This window comes from Bufo gargarizans, chromosome 3 (genome assembly GCF_014858855.1).
Source record: "Bufo gargarizans isolate SCDJY-AF-19 chromosome 3, ASM1485885v1, whole genome shotgun sequence".
Classification (NCBI taxonomy): Eukaryota; Metazoa; Chordata; class Amphibia; order Anura; family Bufonidae; genus Bufo; species Bufo gargarizans.
In genome coordinates, this window is record NC_058082.1 from 87,571,783 (window position 1) to 87,592,047 (window position 20,265).

General features: G+C 43.3%; 1 protein-coding gene across 3 annotated transcripts in view; it reads left to right on the forward strand.

Moving 5' to 3' along the window:
• LATS2 (large tumor suppressor kinase 2) overlaps positions 1-11,619 on the forward strand; it is a 60,760-nt gene extending 49,141 nt beyond the window's left edge. For all 3 annotated transcript variants that reach the window (XM_044284735.1, XM_044284734.1, XM_044284736.1), the window contains exons 5-8: positions 4,899-5,481; positions 6,830-7,012; positions 7,267-7,373; positions 10,450-11,619. In XM_044284735.1, the coding sequence (XP_044140670.1) occupies positions 4,899-5,481; positions 6,830-7,012; positions 7,267-7,373; positions 10,450-10,944 (1,368 nt within the window). In that variant the 3' untranslated portion in view covers positions 10,945-11,619. The remainder of the gene's footprint in view (positions 1-4,898; positions 5,482-6,829; positions 7,013-7,266; positions 7,374-10,449) is intronic.
• Positions 11,620-20,265: the final 8,646 nt, after the last annotated feature.

The window sequence follows — 20,265 nt, forward strand, 5'->3', positions numbered from 1 at the left end:
ATCTATCTATTTATTCATTTATGTATATATCACTAACACATTCCACAGCGCTGTACCGAGACTGTAATCAATCACATTGGTCCGTGTCCCCGTTGGGGGTCATGATCCAAATGAGAAATTAAATGGGTTATATATTTTTTTTATTGGATACAGCTCCACTTTTGCTCATTGGCTGTGTCTGGTACTGCAACTCAGTCCTGCTGACTTGGACAGGTGCAATACCAGACACAGTCCATGCACAAGAGAAGTGGTTTATTGGGGGGGGGACACAGATTCTTCTGATCCTGCACAACCCCTTTAACCCATCTGTATGTTTGTGGAGTGTGCAAAGAAACTGGAGTACTTAGGGTAAGCCTACACAAACACAAGGAGAACAAAGTCTATGCAGATGTCATCCTTTGGGTTGACATGAATTCACAAAATCCTGTTAGCAACAGTGTTATCCATAGAGCGAACACGAGAATCGAGGTGATCCCACAGATGGGGGTTCAAGTCTGGAGATTTAGGGGACCAGGGTAGTACTTGGAAGTCTTGTTCATGCTCTTTCAACCAATGTCTGCCATTTCTAGCCATTGTCTTGATGGTAGATCCCATCCGCCCTATGGAAGACAATCGGCATGTATGGGTGTACGTGATCTGCATGGATCAGTTGAGAGGGCCTTCTACATGGACGAGTGGTCCAGAGAATGCCACAAAAACATTCCCTAGACCATAACTCTGCCACCACTTCCAGCAATGTTTCTCACCTGACACTCCAAAGTCCATCTGTTCAATGAAGCAGAAAACGTGACTCATCCGAGAGACCCACCAAGCCAGCTCACGACGCGTTTCTGCTGTCCGCAGAGGCCCAGCTCTAATACTGCCACAAAAATTGAAACCGTTTCTGCTGATGCAACTTTGTTAGCCTTTGTTAGTGACCATCCTTCTGCCTTTGAGCCCTATATGCAGTAGGGTTCGCTGAACTGTTGTTAGACACACGTCTGGTAGCCCCTTGGTTTATTTCAGTGGTGAGCTGCTCCACAGTAGCATGTCAGTGCACCCTTGTAGGCCACGTTCATCTCTCACATTGATGGCACGTGGTGCTCCGCAGTTACCTTACACTTTCACCACAGCAGCACGAAAACAGGTCACAAACTGTGCAGTGTCACATATACTGGCACCCTTGGCCCAAAAGCCAATAATCATCTATTTTTGCAACTCTAATAAATTATGCCTTTTACTCATGACAGCAACGAGGGATACTTGTGCAGACAGCCTATCTCACACCTTATATACCAACCAAGCCAGGCCACCACACGTGACTTCCTGCATGAGCTCTGCACCGTCAATGTCGAAAGTAGGAAGTGGTCATAATAATGTTACTTGACTGTGTATATATTTTACCTTACTGATTATAGTTTGTGAACCCTTAAGAATTTTCTATAACTTACCTAAAACTGTATCAAATTTTCGCACAGGTTTTAAAAGTAGATGAAGATAACCAAATCAATTAAATGATCCAACAGACATTAGCTTTGGTCATTTATTTATTGACGAAAAAAATGATCCAATATCATATGTCTGAGTGGCAAAAGTATGTGAACCTTTACGTTTCCAGTAAGTTTTGATTAGTTGTTCACATTGGCTTAGTGGAATTTTAGCCCATTCCTCCATACAAAACCATTTCAAGTCTGTTAGTGTTGATGAGTTTCCTCCCATAAGCTGCTCACTTTAGGTCCTTCAGAATCAGTTTTATTGGATTGAAGTCTGGATTCTGATTTAATCATTCCAAAGCTTTAATGTTATTCTTATTTAGCCAATGACTTGTGTGCTTAGGGTTGTTGTATTGCTGCATAGCCCAAGTTCTCTTGAGATTCCACTCACAATGTCTTGACATTTTTAGAATTTACTGGAAACATTCAGAATTCATTGTTCCATCAATGATGGTAAGCCGTCTTGGCCCAGATGCAACAAAATGGGCACAAACCATGATACTACTACCACTGTGTTTACAGTTGGGATAAGGTTTTTATGCTGGAATGCAGTATTGTTCTCCAAATATAACAGTTCGCATCCATCCACAAAACATGGTTCCAAAAGCCTTCTGGCTTGTTCGGGTGCTCTTTAGCAAACTGCAGATGAGCAGCAATGTTTTTTTTAGAGAGCAGTGGTTTCCTCTTGTAATCCTGCCATGCACACCATCCTTGTTCATTGTCCTCCTGAGGGTTGTCTCATGAACATTAACTAATGTGAGAAGGGCCTTTAGTTGCTACCTTGGGTTCATGGGCGAACTATTACACACATGATCTTTGTTGGTTGACCACTTCTGGGGAGTGTAATGATGGTCTTGAATTTCCTCCATTTGTACACAATCTTTCTGACTGTGGATTGGTGGAGTTCAAACTATATAGAAATGGTTTTATAACCTTTTCCAGCCTGATGAGCATGAACAGTTCTTCTGAGGTCTTCAGAAACCTCCTTTGTTTGTGCCACGGTACACCTCTACAAACGTGTTGTGAATATCAGATTTTGATAGATCCCTGTTCTTTAAATAGTACAGGTCGCACACTCAAACCTAATTGTCATCTCATTAAGGCCTCATTCACACATACGTGGATTTTCACAGACCACGGTCTGTGAAAACCCATCCTGCTGAGTCCACAAGCGCATGGCGTCATTAGTTGCTATTGCGCCGTGGCCACTGTACAGTAATACACTCGTATGATCTATACTGTCGTTTTAGGTGTAATTTCTGCAGAATTATAGAAAATCCTGAAGGGTTCACAAATTTTAAGACACCCCTGTATGTTTTATCTTAGTGACTATATTACTATATATGTTTTACATTACTGGTATACATTTTACATGGTGACTGTTACTGTATATGCTTTACCTTAGTGACAATAATACCATATATATTTTTACCTTAGTGACTAGTGTTACTAGACTTAGGCCCCATTCACACGGGTGAGATTTCTGCGCGGGTGCAATGCGTGAGGTGAACGCATTGCACCCGCACTGAATTCGGACCCATTTATTTCTATGGGGCTCTGCACATGAGCGGTGATTTTCACGCATCACTTGTGCGTTGCGTGAAAAACGCAGCATGCTCCTCTTTGTGTGTTTTTCACGTAACGCAGGCCCCATAGAACTGAATGGGGTTGCGTGAAAATCGCAAGCAAGTGCGGATGCGATGCGATTTTCACGCACGGTTGCTAGGTGACGATCGGGATGGGGACCCGATCATTATTATTTTCCCTTATAACATGGTTACAAGGGAAAATAATAGCATTCTGAATACAGAATGCATAGTACAATAGGGCTGGAGGGGTTAAAAAATGTTTTTTTTTTTTTTTTTTTTTTTTTTTAACTCTCCTTAATCCACTTGTTCGCGCAGCCGGCATATCTTCTGTCTTCATCTGTGAGGAATAGGACCTTTGATGACGTCACTGCGCTCATCACATGGTCCGTCACATGATCTTTTACCATGGTGATGGATCATGTGACGGACCATGTGATGAGTGTAGTGGCGTCATCAAAGGTCCTATTCTTCACAAAAGAAGACGGAAGAGATGCCGGCTGCGTGAACAAGTGGACTAAGGTGAGTTAAAAAAAAATATTTTAACCCCTCCAGCGCTATTGTACTATGCATTCTGTATTCAGAATGCTATTATTTTCCCTTGTAACCATGTTATAAGGGAAAATAATACAATCTACACAACCTTGAACCCAAACTTGAACTTCTGTGAAGAAGTTTGGGTCTGGGTACCACATTCAGTTTTTTATCCCGCACATGCAAAACGCATTGCACCCGCGCGATAAAAACGGAACGCAATCGCAGTCAAAACTGACTGCAATTGCGTACCTACCCACGCGGGTTTGCTGCAATGCACCGGGACGCAACCGGGACCTAATCCGGACACGCTCGTGTGAAAGAGGCCTAAGGCTCCATTCACACGTCCGCAATTTTGCGGAACGGGTGCGGACCCATTCATTCTCTATGGGGACGGAATGGATGCGGACAGCACACAGTGTGCTGCCCGCATCCGCATTTGCGGTGCGCGGGCCCGATCTTTAGGTCCGCAACTCTGCAAAAAGATAGAGCATGTCCTATTCTTGTCCGCAGCTTGCGGACAAGAATAGGCATTTCTATGGGGGTGACGGACTGGTGTGTTGCGGACCCGCAATTTGCGGGTCCGCAACACACCACGGACGTATGAATGCAGCCTTAGTGTTAGTGTTATTTTTTTTATCTTGGTGACTATTGCTATATTTGTTTTACCTTTAGTGAGTGTATTACTATATATATATATATATATATATATATATATATATATTATACTTTAGTATACTAGTATTACTATATATATTTTACTTTAGTAACTGTATTACTATATATATTTTACCTTGGTGACTGTATTACTATATTAATTTTACCATAGTGACTGTATTACTATATTAATTTTACCATAGTGACTGTATTACTATATATTATATACTATATTACTATATATGTTTTACATTACTGACTATATATTTTACATGGTGACTTACTGCATATGTTTTACCTTAATGACAATAATACCATATATATTTTTACCTTAGTGACTGTGTGTGTGTGTGTGTATATATGTATATAGTATATATATATATATATATATATATATAATTTTATTTATTTTTTATCTTGGTGACTATTGCTATATTTGTTTTACCTTAGTGACTATATTACTGTACACGTTTTACCTTGGTGACTACTATATTGCAGAATGTTTTACCTTAGTGACTGTATTACTATATTCATTTTACCTTGGTGACTGTATTACTATATTCATTTTACCTTGGTGACTGTATTACTATATTCATTTTACCTTGCTAACTATATTACAGTGTATGTTTTTGTGTGTTGTATTTTACAGGCTGGACTCTGTCAAGCGGTGCAAGAGCAGATGAGGAAAATCCTTTACCAAAAAGAGTCAAACTACAACAGGCTAAAAAGAGCCAAAATGGACAAGTCCTTATTTGTGAAGATTAAGACGCTGGGCATAGGTGCTTTCGGAGAGGTGTGTCTGGCCAGCAAAGTGGACACCAATGCTTTATACGCAATGAAGACCCTCAGAAAGAAGGATGTTCTGAATAGGAACCAAGTGGCCCATGTAAAAGCCGAGAGGGACATCCTTGCGGAGGCGGACAACGAGTGGGTGGTGAAACTCTACTATTCCTTCCAGGACAAAGACAATTTGTACTTTGTGATGGATTACATCCCTGGAGGAGATATGATGAGTCTTCTCATACGCATGGAGGTATTTCCAGAACACTTGGCCAGGTTTTATATTGCGGAGTTGACTCTGGCCATCGAGAGTGTCCACAAGATGGGATTCATACACAGGGATATCAAGCCGGATAACATTCTCATAGATCTAGATGGACATATCAAGTTAACAGATTTTGGACTTTGTACTGGGTTTAGATGGACACATAACTCAAAATACTATCAGAAAGGTATGCCGGATGTTATCATCTGTAATGCTCTACCCAGAGGTGTGCTGGACTTGTGTGTATGATGGGGAAGATTTATGAAACTGTCTAAAAGAAAAACTATGTCGCCCTATTGCAACCAATCACAGCTCAGTATTCATTTTCTATGATCACTATAAGAAATGAAAGCTGCACTGTGATTGGTTGCTTCTCTACATGAGGGTGGTATCCGTTTGCATACAGATTGCCGGATACGCCAGGCAGTTCCGGCGATGGAACTGCCTGCCGGAATCCATTAAAGCAAGTGTGAAAGTAGCCTTATCTATGCTAGAGAAATTAATGGGGTGTTCCAAGATTTTTTTTTTAAATCATCAGTATCTGATCAGTGGGGGTCCGACACCCGGGACCCCCGACATTTAGCTGTTTGAGAAGGCAGCAGCGCTCGCACGGCTTTCTCTAGCTTTGCCTAGGCCATGTGACGTCACGTGGCCTAGGAGCAGCTCAACCCCAAAAAAGTGAATGGGGCTGATCTGCGATACCAAGCATGACCACTATACAATGTATGGCGCTGTGCTTGGTGAGCTTAGAGAAGGCCACAGCACTACTGCAAGCGCAGATGTAGCTGATCGGCCACGGAAGATTAAAAAAATCTCGGAAAACCTCTTTAAATGGATTTTCCAGAAGTACATTTTTAATGGCCGCTTATCAGATATTGATGTAACCATGCATGGCCACTACGCAGTGTATGGAGAAGCCATGGTGTTTCTGTGCACAGAAGCGCCTGAAATTAGCTTATCGTCTGGGGGCCTAGGAGTCGAAACCCCACCAATATGATATAGATGGTAGGTCATCAGTAGTAAACTCCTGGAAAATCTCTTTAAACAGTTTGTACCATGACAACAGCTTATCCCATATCCACAGGATAGGGGATGTGTTTTGATGCGCAGGGGGTCTAATCGCTGGGGCGCCCCAATCAGTAGAACTGTGGGCCCATCCACTGTTCTCCCGTTTGAATTGGTGCTTTTACCCGCTTTGTGGGACTGCCGGGGATAGCTGAGCTATGTACTTGGTTATCTCTGGCAGACCCATATAGTTAAAAAGAGCAGCAGACACTCATGTTCCCATTTAGACACGTGGACCTGAGTTTTAATGATCGGCGGGGGCCCCAGAGGTCGGTCCCTGGCCGATCAGACACTTATCCCCTTATCTTGTGGACAGGGGATAAGTTGTCATGGGGCAACACCTTTAAACTGAACATAGAAGAGACTGTAGGGTCAGTGTGAAGTATAATCGAAGATGGCATATGTTACCATATACACAAAAAATTAAAATATTTTGTGCTCATTCCAGATTTCTAAATTTCTCTCTTCAGGGAATCACATTCGCCAGGACAGCATGGAGCCCAGCGAGCTGTGGGACGACGTGTCCAACTGCAGATGTGGAGATCGGCTGAAAACGCTGGAACAAAGGGCTAAGAGACAACACCACCGATGCCTGGCTCATTCCCTAGTAGGGACCCCTAACTATATTGCCCCAGAAGTCCTGCTGCGTAAAGGTGAGCGGCATCAGAAGCCCTGGATATCTTCTTTCTGTGACCTCTCTCGGATAGCTGAGCATTTTCTACTTTCATGACTTAGGGCCATTTTGTCTTGGTGTCCATAATGATCACAGATCGGGCAGTTCTTTGATCTTCTTCTTATTATTACTATATGTCAGTATCTAGGTATTTTCTTCTAAAATCTGAAATAAGGCAAGATAGAAATCTTGTAAAAGTAATGCCCGCCTATGTCTACTTATGTCATTGTGCAGGGTACACACAGCTCTGTGACTGGTGGAGTGTGGGCGTCATCCTATTTGAAATGTTGGTCGGACAGCCTCCTTTCCTTGCACCCAACCCAACTGAAACGCAACTGAAGGTAAGAGCCGAGATCTTCTGACGTTTTCTACTGAAATCTCCCATTTGCAATTCCCATTGACGTTCTTTGAACTTTTATATAAAATTCATCAACCTCAGTGAGGAACATGGACGTTGTTCTTGCCCCCATTGGGTAATATACAAACACGATGCATTCATCAGAAAAGTAAGCTGACGTTGCCATGATAAAATGTAGGAGATCCAAATTTGTATTTTCTAGAATGAATAAGATTACAGCTTTACTTCCATGCGAAGACATTTGAGATGACTGTCGGGTATTTTACATGCAGCTTGTAAACTATACCCCGCTGGTATAAGATGTACCACAAGTCTTAAAAGGGTATACCCATCTCAGACATTGGTGGCATATCACTAGGAGATTCCATCAATGTCAGATAGATGTTCTACCTCTGGGACCTGCTCTTATCTCCAGAACAGGGCTCCCCAAAGTGATGGGAGATTAGCTGTTCATTGCTATGGGACTTCTGAAAATAGGCAAGCGCGCTCGCTCAGCTATTTTCGGGCACTCCCCATTCCAATGAATGGAGAGCACTCTGCGCATGGCCCCATTCTGAAGATATGAGCAGGTGCCAGAGGTGGGACCCTTACCTATTTGACATTGATGGCATATCCATGTCAGTGTCTGAGATGGGTATAACCCTTTAAGAATTGAAGAGCTAAAAAAGATGTTTGGACAGCACTCCAAGGATGGTCGGTGCACACCCAGTGGAGCCAGGTCCACTCTGACTCCCAACGAAGAATACATAAGATAAGGAAGGCAGCACACGATCTTGACTGCCAAGTGGAGAAACCACTTTAATCCACAGGGATCATATCCAGTGTTGAAACGTTTCGGCTTCACATAAGCCGTTTTCCAGCTTGAAGCCAAAATGTGGCACCACTGAACATGATCCCCTGTGGATTGAACTATATTTTTTTTTCTCCGCTTGGCAATCAAGAATTGTGGAATATCTGTGTGTGTCTATGCTCCAGAACAGAAAGCTATGCCTGGCCCCACACCGCCTACTTTTTGGAAAAGTGGCAAGTGAGGTGCAAAAAAACAAAAAAGTTGCAAACGTTTAGGCAAGTGGGGATGTGTGTCAGACTTTGCGACTTTTTGATGTTAGTTGCTGGCATACAGGGATTGATTAAGGTCTTCTACAGGTGAAACTCGAAAAATTAGAATATCGTGCAAAGTTCATTTATTTCAGTAATGCAACTTAAAAGGTGAAACTAACATATGACACTCATTACAGGCAAAGCGAGACATTTCAAGCCTCTATTTGTTATAATTTGGATGATTATGGCTTACAGCTTATGAAACCCCGAAGTCACAATCTCAGGTCCCCTTTGATCAGGGAGTATGGAGTAATTAGCTGACTAGAGTGTGACACTTTGAGCCTAGAATATTAAACCTGTTCACAAAATTCTAATTTTAAGCTGCATTAATGCAATTTCTTTTAAGATGCATTACTGAAATAAATGGACTTTTGCACAATATTCAAATATTCAAAGTTTCACTTGTATAATGTTATGGCACTGCATTTGACATAATTGTGGGGAGTTGCGTCCCATAAAGTGATTAGCCTATTCGACTTGCTTTAGGCTCCTTTCACACCTGCGTTCAGGTGTCCGCTCGTGAGCTCCGTTTGAAGGGGCTCACGAGCGGCCCTGAACGCAGCCGTCTGGCCCTAATGCATTCTCAGTGGAGGCGGATCCACTGAGAATGCATCCGCCTGCCAGTGCTCAGCCTCCGCTCCGCTCAGTGAGCGGACACCTGAACGCTGCAAGCAGCGTTCGGGTGTCCGCCTGGCCGTGCGGAGGCGAGCGGATCCATTCCGACTCACAATGTAAGTCAATGAGGACGGATCCGCTTGAAGATGACACCATATGGCTCAATCATCAAGCGGATCCTTCCCCCATTGACTTTCAATGTAAAGTCGGAACGGATCCGCTCAGGCTACTTTCAGACTTAAATTTTTTTTCTAAGTTCTAATGCAGACTGATCCGTTCTGAACGGAGCCACCGTCTGCATTAATATAAGCGGATCCGTTCAGAACGGATCCGATCGAACGCAGGTGTGAAAGTAGCCTTATTTGACCTGCCAGAGCGGTGACACTGGTGAGCCGCGTCCACCACCTGCAACAAGGGAACCAACCCAGCTCAGCAGCGCCACCTTCTGACAGGTCAGATGTCATAAGCTCAGCATAAATATAAATGTAGGCCAAAAGCCCAGGAGAGGCATAACTGTTAGAGTAGGTCCTGTCTGTTGGGGGCCACCTTGTCGCCGGTAGATGGGCCCGACATATTCTTGATCAAAAATATGTACAAAGAGCTTCTACTTTTCATTTAGTAAGTATAGCAGTAATACAGTTTACACTTTCATGTATTCACCATTTATCTATTTCTTTGTGCATTAAGCAGTGTGCTGCTACTTGTAGTTCTACGCATTGTGTTGCAGCCAAGGTAGCAAGCACCTGTGTCCCTTTTTTATATAGATTTTGGAGGTGCTGGTTTAATTTTCTTTTGTGATCGGTGGGGGTCTGACACCCAGGACCCCTGCTGATCAGCTGTTTGAGAAGGCACCATCTCATGTAGTAGCACGGCAGCCTTCCCACAGCTTTCCCTAGGCCGGGTGACGCCACATGGCTCGGCCACAAGGCACAGCTCAGTCCCATTGATGTGAATGGGGCTTAGCTGCGATACCCAGCACAGCCGCTATACAATGTACAGCTCTGTGCTTGGTGAGCTGAGAGAAGGCCACGGCGTTACTGCCAGCGCTGATGTCTTCTCAGATAGCTGATCGGTGGAGGTCCCGGGTGTCTGACCCCCACCGATCAGATCCTCTGGATAGGTCATCAGTATAAAAGTCTTTGAAAACCCCTTTAAGTATTTTGCAACTTTTTTACTTGCAGTTCGTCTTAGCCCTTTTGGTGATATTTTAAGTAGTTATGTTCAGCATAAAGTGAACAGCCATCTTTGATCTCAGACAGTAAACTTCTTTTTTACATGATCTGTTTCTGGTATCTTATTTTTTATTTTATTTTTTTAACATAAGTTTTACTTTTGTTTTAAAGGTAATAAATTGGGAGAACACGCTTCACATTCCCTCCCAAATCAAACTTAGCCCAGAGGCCACAGATGTGATAACTAAACTTTGCTGCGCAGCGGAGAACCGACTCGGCAGAAACGGGGCAGATGAAATCAAAGCTCATCCATTCTTTAAATCCATTGACTTCTCTTCTGACATTCGGCGGCAGCCAGCACCTTATGTCCCTAAAATAAGCCACCCAATGGACACGTCCAACTTTGATCCAGTGGATGAAGAAAGCCCTTGGAATGAGAGCGGGGACAGCACTATGGCCTGGGACATCCTCATGTCTCCGAATAACAAACACACAGAACACGCTTTCTACGAATTTACCTTCAGAAGGTTCTTTGATGATAATGGCTACCCGTTCCGCTATCCAAAGCCATCGCGGATGGATCCTGCCCCATGTGAGGAATCGAAGGAAGAAAATCAAGAGGCAGAGTCAAGTGAAACAGAAAATTGCCAACCCGTCTATGTATGAAATGGTGACTTTTTGGGTATTAAATATCTTTTCCAGAGAAGCTGGTATCCATGACTGATGCCCATTTCTGTCTGCAGAGAGTTCTCTGCCTCCTGCCATAAAACTGAGGCGCTGAGAACATGCCACTCATCAGGATGGACGGAGAGCCTTTAACATGAGACAGACTCATGATGAGCGCCCAGCAAATAACCAAAGACAATGGTACCTTTACCATGTGGTGCCTTTTTGGCAACATCCCTTTGTAGAACGGTGCCCTCCAATGCAGCACAGTTTATTCTTTTCCTGCATAGCAATAAGCTACCGTTTTCCAGCGAAGTCTTTCAACCAGACAACTTTAGCGTCTTGGGCCTGGAAAATATTCTAATATGAGGCCGCATCTTGGATCATTTTCTAAAACAGTGACAAAGGGGGTCCAGCATTGGGGGGCCAGCATTTAAAAAAAAAAAAACACACAGATATTCTGTGTGTTGTGGCTGAACTGTGACGTGCAGGTGGCGACCACCGCCGGGGTCGACTGCAGTGTGGGAAAGAGGAAATCCGCTGCTATTACCTATAGGTTCAGAAATATTTTTACGGATATTGAAGGAGCTTATTCTGATTATTATTATTATTATTATTATTATTATTATTATTATTAATATTATTATTTTTTAATACAAACTTTATATATCTTAAGACGTCTGTTACTGACAACCTCAACAATTACCCATGTATTTTCTCAAAAAGAGCACTTATATATTTTCTAATATCTGTCTGACCTTTGTGGACTTAAGCTGCTGTTTATCGGATCTATTCTCTGTTCTGCAGATTTTTTATTTTTTTTTGGTAAAAAAAACAAAAGCAGTTTAAAAGTAAAATGTACTAGATGGCGGCATGACAGTATTTTGCAGTGCAGGTGGAATCAAAGTTAAAGGTGTTGTCTTGGCTAGAGATATTGATGACCTGAGGTCATCAGTAGGGATGAGCGAATCCACTTCGGATAAAACATCTCAAGTCGATTTGCATAAAACTTTGTTCTAGAATGTATTGGCTCCGATGAGCCGAAGTTATTACTTCGCAAAGTCTCGCAAGACTTCGCATAATAACTTCAGAAATTGTTTTATACTGTAAAAATTAATTTATGAAGTTATTGTGCGAAGTCTCGCGAGACTTTGCGAAGTAATAACTTCGGCTCATCGGAGCCAATACATTCTAATACTGTACAGGAGCTCCTGCTCAGTACAGTATTAGAACAAAGTTTTATGTGATTAGACTTCGGAAGTGTTTCATCGGAAAGTCGATTCACTCATCAGTAGTTATCGGTATCACCCCCACTAATCAGGTGATTTCAGACACCAGCGGCGTTGGAAACTACACATTGTACGGAGCCGAAGCACAGTGTAGTTTCCAGTTCCACTATAATGCAACTGAGCTCCCATTCGCTGTATAAATTCTGGTGCTGCGGCTGCCCAATACAGCTGATCCGTGGGGTTGCCGGTGTCAGACCCCCATTGACCTGAAGATAGGTCATCAATATCTGTAGCCTGGACACCCTCTTTAAGTCTCTCTTCCCCTATTGCCGTCCCTTTAGGGCTTTTGTTATTTTTGACTGCAACCTGTCTGACTCCGGTATAAGTCAGTGGGACTCATCTGGAAACAGATCCGTCATAGCTGTCATGGCTCCGGTATGAATGGAATCTATAATGTTGGTGTGAACAGAACCTAACTAATAGAGGTTATGTAGAGGATAAAAAAAAAAGTTTGTGGAAGAAAGCAGCCATGTTTTCCTAATCCTGGACAACCCTTTACATTTTTATATAGATTTCAGTATTTTTGATGATCAAGACTTGCTTGATGAACTATGTCAAGGAGAACCCATGCAGAAAATCTCCCTTAAAGGGGATATTCAAACCTGTAAACCATCCCCAGGCCCCTCATACAGAGAAAGCGTACCTGGTCCCCGACGCCTGTGTCCTTCTGGATCCCTTCATGGCCATCGCTGCATGTCCCCATCTTGTAGATCACAGCATCCAGCGACAGGGGTGGGGGTTGTGCGGCCAATAGCGGGCCGCAACGGAGACCGGCCCCCTTGCGTCACTAGTGGTGTCACCCATGATGCAAGGGGAGCAGGTCACCGTGTCCTGCTATTGGCTGCAACACCAACCTTCCGTTACGCAAAGTTGTGAATTGCATGATGGGGAGATGCAGTGACGGACGTGGAGGGATCCGGAAGGACACAAGTTCTTCTCTGTATGAGGGGCCGGGTATTGTGTGGATAACCCCTTTCAAGGGACATTCTTGACATATCTAGAGGATAGTCCATAAAAGTCCAGGTTCTGCCTGGTATCCTCACATAGGTGTCCTGTGTTGAATTTGCAGCAAGATGCTTGCTCAGGCTTTCCCATATACCCCATAGACTTCAATGGAGAAAGTTGAGACCAAATGTAGCCACCTCTCTGAACAGTGCAGGACTGTCGGGTTAGTCACCAACACAAAGCCATCGTTTTCTGGCGTTCTCTGCCAGTGGCTTCTTAAATAACCTTGGTCCAGGTCGACCCGTGTTTGTAACCCATCGAAAGCAACGATTTTCCCACCATCAATTAGTTTTTTAAACCAAAAAATCTTTTGTGAACCATCTCCGTAGAATATACATAGGCGTATTTGTACAAAATATCCTTATGGGTAGATGTTTTAATTCTATATCACACACACACACAAAAAAACACCTTTTAGGCCTTTAAAAAAATACATGTTAATGGAATTTACTGACTCTACAAAAGGAAAAAAAAAGTTTGTAAATTAAAATAGATTTTTATATAAAGTTTTATATCTATATATATATTGATGAGATTGCACCTAAATAAAAGAAAAAAGTCATTCTCACCTAGGAACGGCCTCTAACCCCACAACATGTGACATCTTCTCTTGTGCAATATGAGTGCAGTATGTTTTATAAGCGTGTTTGTGCCATTTATAGAGACTTCTTGATTACTTGGCTGCTCTGTATTTGCCTGGTAGGTTTTTGGTAGAACGTGTGAGGAAGTGATTGCCTATTTGTGTGGTTTTGATTCTTAGGTTTTAGTTTTTTTATTACTGTCCCCAGATTCACAGGCCGGTTCTGTGAGGCTGTGTAGGAAGACGTTGGAATGGCGACGTAGTGATGTGCTTAATGATTGCATGTCTGGCCATGCAAAAGCTGGACCGAAGGGACGATGGGTGCGTTGGAATCCCATGAGGTGGATGCCACAGTCTCCGTTTTTCCTATGCACTTGACTTCTACAGTATGTCCAGCTTTTCTGCCGGGAGAGAGAAAGATGGCGGCTCTCTGGGGCTCTGCTACAGAATGTCTATGTACAAGTATTTTGTGTATTATATTCTGATTGTTCTGTTTGTATCTATACATATACATAGATATCTAAATGTCACCGGCATGCGGCGGTGCAGTCAGCCGTTTCTTGCTGGGGGTTGAACCTTCTTGGTGGTTCTCACAAATCGGCTGCCTCCACTATTGGCTGGTGACGAGTATTACTGCGATATGTGAATGATTTTTGACCCGCACCTGTCTAAGGCTTTGGCATTATCAGTTTTAATAGATTGCTTATGTGGAAGCTGCTTCTTCACTAAATGTATTTTCATTTTTCAGGAATTCTGTTTGGATCAAGTGCTTTGGGGGTTATCCTATGAGAATCTCGGTGCTGCATCAGTGATTCAGAATAATTGTAGTTTTTTTATTTTATTGTAAAAACAGGTGCAGCAGAACTGAATTTGTCATTTGGTGCAACACGTAGTGGTATCTTTTGTTTTTTAAAAGGATGCAGGGAAGACTAATGGACTTCACATAATAAGGCGTCATGCACACAATCGTGTCCGTATTGCAGTCTGCAAAATATGGCTACCTATGGTGTGCATTCCGCATTTCTTTCACTCCTGTCACTAGACTTGACTGTTCTTATCCTATATTTGCCAGTATTGTGAACATATTCTGTAATTAGCGGAATAGACATATGGATGCTGACAGCAGACAGATGACATCCATGTGCTGTCCACTATATATTATTTTTTTGCTGATCCATAGAAATGAATGGCTCGATGTGCAATCCGCAAAAAATGCAGATTGGACGTGGAGGCTCGATGAGGCTTAAACTAGGGCTAGCATGGTAACATTAAGAAAAAATAGCAGGGAATCGATCAAGACTGCGCCTAACGTCTGAAGAGGCGCAGGCCTTTTAATAAATTTAAATGAATCTCTAGCCCTCCCTGCACCAGAAAGTGAAAGGGTTGTCCAGGATTTTACAAGAGATGACCCATCCTCAGGATAGGCCATCACCATCTGATCGGTCAGTGGGAGCAGCGCTACAGTAACCAGCTCAATCCATCACACATCTGTGTAATTCTGAAGCCAAAGCTGGAGCTACTGTAGAACACTGGATCATCGGAAGGGGGCCACGACTTGCTGTGGATCGGACCCTCGCCAAATAGTGAAGGTCTACCCTGAAGATAGGCCATCATCACTAGTAAAATCCTAGACAAACCCCTTTAAATCGGTGACCATCGTGCCCCCCTTCCCATTCTTCTTAAAAGTGTCAGTCGGGGCACAAAACAATAAATAACAACCAGAAAACAGTCATAGACGGTTTCATAAATTCCCCCCATCTTTTGTAAGGCTGAAAAAGGCATCTATCCAGTGTAGACAGAAGCTTGCAGGGTAGCTGTCCGACTTTAACCTAAAGAAGGCTTATCCCTAAAATCCACACACAACACATCGGGGCACTGGCCCCTTCTTCAGATGAGCATGGAAAAGTACATAGCGCAAGAAAGATCCAAATGTCAGTCTTTGTTGGGCTATGTACTTTTTCATGCTCATCTGAAGGGGCCGTGCCCCGATATGCGTTGCGTATGGATTTGTCTCATCATAGACAATGGGGGCATATCGCTATGGGACCCGCACCTATATAGAGAACGGAGCCCCGCAAGGTGGTGGCTGGAGGACTCCGGTCCAGCCACCACAAAGCCCGCTCCTCATAGAAGTGAATAGGAGCGTACCGCGCATGCGCAGTCCCCGCTCCCATTAATTTCTATGGGGATGACGGAAAAAGCTGAGCCAGCGCTCGGCTATTTTCGATGGCCCCATATAAAATGAATGGAGAGGCGCCCTCCTTCAGTTGCAGGGCTCCGTTCTCGATATAGGTGTTGGGTCCCAGCGGTGGGATATGCCCCCATTGTCCATGATGAATAAACGTACTTTACATTCTAGTTGGCCAGCGATCATGTCCTGGTTTTTTCCATGCTAGCTTACCCTGCAAGCTTCTGTCTATACTTGTGACTGACACCTGCAGCTTATCCAGCCGACTCCGATAGGTTAGGGCACATCTATCATTAGTGTAACCTAATAATAGTCCCTACCTTACTACTCTATGAAATGCCTGGCGCTGTTCATTCTGTGTTTTGTCAAGCACTGTCCATCCTGCAAGTTGATCCAGAGGAAGAAGGCAAAACACTCATGAGGTAGAAGCCAATTTTCCTCATTTTAGGGGGGAAAAAATTCCTTCCCGACTCCAATCAGGCAATCAGAATAACTCCCTGGATCCCCGACCCCCCTCTAGTAGCTATAGCCTGTAATATTATTACACTCCAGAAATACATCCAGGCCCCTCTTGAATTCCTTCATTGTACTCACCATCACCACCTCCTCAGGCAGAGAGTTCCATAGTCTCACTGCTCTTACCGTAAAGAATCCTCTTCTATGTTTGTGTACAAACCTTCTTTCCTCCAGACGCAGAGGATGTCCCCTCGTCACAGTCACAGTCCTGGGGATAAATAGATGATGGGCTAGATCTCTGTACTGACCCCTGATATATTTATACATAGTTATTAGATCTCCCCTCAGTCTTTTTTCTAACGTGAATAACCCTAATGTTGATAATTTTCCAGGGTACTGTAGTTGCCCCATTCTAGTTATTACTTTAGTTGCCCTCCTCTGAACCCTCTCCAGCTCTGCTATGTCTGCCTTGTTCACAGGAGCCCAGAACTGTACACAGTACTCCATGTGTGGTCTGACTAGCGATATGTACAGTGAAAAGACTATGTTCTCATCATGTGCATCCTTCTTTGCCCACTAGAGGGACCCTAATCCCTAGATGCATTCTCTGCCTGTTGCATTTTTCTGCTGCATCTGTATAAATGTAATCTCTGATATCGCTAATTTTTACAGCATAACCCTCATTGTCCTCCCAGTGCCTAACCTTAATCCATTGTACACGCCATAAACTCCAGTAACTAACAGCATTGAGAAAGAAGAGTATGTATCACACTATGAATAATTTGTATCCCATCCTGTCAAGTTGGACTTAAGGGAAACAGAATTATTTCCGATAAATAATGAAATCTATACTTTCTATGTATGATACATTGAATAAATCTCTTTATTTTAACATAAAACTGCATCTAAATTTGTGCTTGGGACTAAAGGAAAAAGTAAATCTTTTTATTTTTATTTTTTTTAATTCTTTATTTCTAAAGTGTAGGAAATACAGAAAAAACAAGAAACATGTTTTGTTTTTAGCAAGAGAAAGTAGATATCGCAGATATCTGTTTCATAGACGCATGTAGAGTAGTATAAAATGCTACTTATAGAATGAGCTAAATCAACATCGATCTTACAGGGTGTCCATCTAGTTGAGTAGGTAGGTCTTAATCGGCTAAACCACAATGCTTTAAACATCTCCTTCCAAATAACATTGATAGCTATACTTTAAAGTTAGTATGTATCCACAACTAACAACATAAAAGGGAGGGGGGGAACAAAGGGTAGGATGGGGGGGGGTAGGAGAGGTATAGTAATATAGGACACAAAATCATGTCAGCAAGGTCTGGTACTCTGGAGTGCTTTGGAACTCAAACCATGAGGTCCAAGCCGTGTTGAACCCAACAAGGGAGTTTTTCAGAGAAGCTGTCAGCTCCTCCATTTTCCGGATATCTTCAACTTTGTGTATCCAGAGGTCCACAGACGGTGGAATAGGCGACTTCCATCTAGCTGATATACATGCTCTGGCCGCAATCACCTAATGGCGGACTATAGACTCATTGAGCAAGCGGTTAGGTAAGTCTGAGTGTAGCAGCAAGAAGAAGCCCGGAGACTTTGGGATGGAAAATGAGAAGATAGAAGCCACGGTCTTGTGTATCGACTCCCAGAACGGTCTAAGTTTGCTACAGTGCCAGAAAGTATGGATTAGAGATCCTCGAGCTGAGTCACAACGCCAACATAGCGAGGTGGTTGACGGAAACATTTTATGAAGACGAGTCGGGACATAATACCATCTAGACAACAATTTATAAGCTGCTTCTTGGAATTTGCTAGCGATCGATGACTTAGTGTGTAATGGTAAATTTTGGGCCATTGGTCAGAGGGGAGGTCCATTCCTAAGTCGGCTATCCAATTGTTCACGAATGAGGGGCGAAAACCCAGGTTTTGAACCACTAGCTCCTTATAAAATTCAGAAAGGGAGTGTTGGTATATACCTGTACCAATACATGCTTTTTCAAAAGATGTGAGGGATCTATCAAAGTTCGGTGATGAAGGAATAGAGGAAAGAAAATGTGAAAGTTGTCTGACCCTCCATGAGCTGAGAGAGCACGGTTCCGATTGATTTAATAGTTCGGTCTGTGTAAACCATCTTCCTGCTGTTCTAAAGAATGGAGCTCGACACTTACCCCCCCAATCTCCATTGAGTGGAAGGGCCAGATGACCAGCCCGCAGGGAAATTCGGGTGACCCAGGACTGGGAATAGAGGGGAAGGGGATGGTAAGATCCCAACTCTTAGTAGCTTTTATATGGTATAGGTGTAGAGTCGGCCCTATGGTAGGATGAGTCGTTAGCGCCTGTGGAGTCTTAGTCATCGTCCAAGGCAGTAGATCAAGGGGGGATTGGGAGCATGACTGTTCAATGGAAACCCATTGTTTAAAGGGCGTATGACGGCACCAGTCCAGCACACGCTGTAGCATGGTAGCCGCAAAGTATTTACGGAGTTCCAGTAACCCGAGTCCCCCTTGCTCTTTTAGAACTTGTAGTAAAGGGTGAGGTAGTATCGGCTTACGTCCCCCCCCCTACCCCATATAAACCTGAAAAGGTCGCGATGAGCGGCGACAAAGAAGTTTGAAGGTAAGTGTATAGGGAGAGTCTGGAAAAGATATAGCAGACATGGTAAGACATTCATCTTATAGATGGCACACCATCTAAACCAAGTATATAGACCTTTGGACCATGTATTCAGATCTTCTCTGATCCAGCTAAGGAGAGAGGTAAAGTTTCGACTATATATCTCTGCCAGGTCCCTTGGTTCCCAGGAATTTTATTGCTCCCGCTGACCATCTAAAAGGGAAAGCAGTGGCCAGGGCAGATTCTTGTGCGCCTGTCAAAGATATGTTGAACGCCTCAGATTTTTGGGTTGGTAAAGGTGTTATATGTGTTGAATTCTGCAATTAGGTTAGGGAATGAGGTCAGAGGTTTGGTAATGGTGAACATCAGGTCGTCCTGGGTCCTAGCTGAGATGCCAGTGATATTAAGGTTCTTCCAAATTGTGCAAAGTAATGGTTCTAAAGGTGAGTACAAATATTAGAGGGTAAAGAGGGAACCCCTGACGAGTGCCATTCCATATGTCAAAATCCGAAGAGAGAAACCCGTTAACCTTCGTTGCTGCAGTTGGAGAGGTATAGAGAGAACAAATCCAGGCCATCGTGGAGTCCCCTATGCCTACGTAGTTTAAAACTTCAAACAACCATCTCCAACTTACTCTGTCAAATGCCTTTTCTGCATCTGTAGACAGAAGGCACATCTGTAAGTTTTGTAATTTGGCCTGGTGTATCAATTTTAACACTTTAGTTGTGTTATCACGGGCCTCCCTGGATGGTATGAAACCCACTTGATCGGTATGGATTAGTTCTGTTAGTAGGGGGATGAGACGCATGGCTAGAAATTTTGAAAATAATTTCAGATCTACATTTAACAATGAGATTGGCCGATAACTCGCACATGCTGCTGGATCTTTTCCCTCCTCTTGTATTACCGTGATGTGGATGTGTGTCATGTCTCTTGGAAGTGGGTGTCCCGTAGAGATCGAGTTCAGTACCTGTGAGTGGGGCTTTCAGAATGGGCAGGTAGGATAGATCATCAGTTAAAAAAAAAAATCTTGGAAAACCTTTTTAGTACATCTTTATTGCATTAGCTCTTTTTTAATGCTCCAGACACCTTGGTGTATTCACACAGCATTTGCGGTGTATATTTGGCGTATGTACCAGGAAAGCTCCTGCTGTATACATCAAATCTACCCATAGGCCCCATTCACC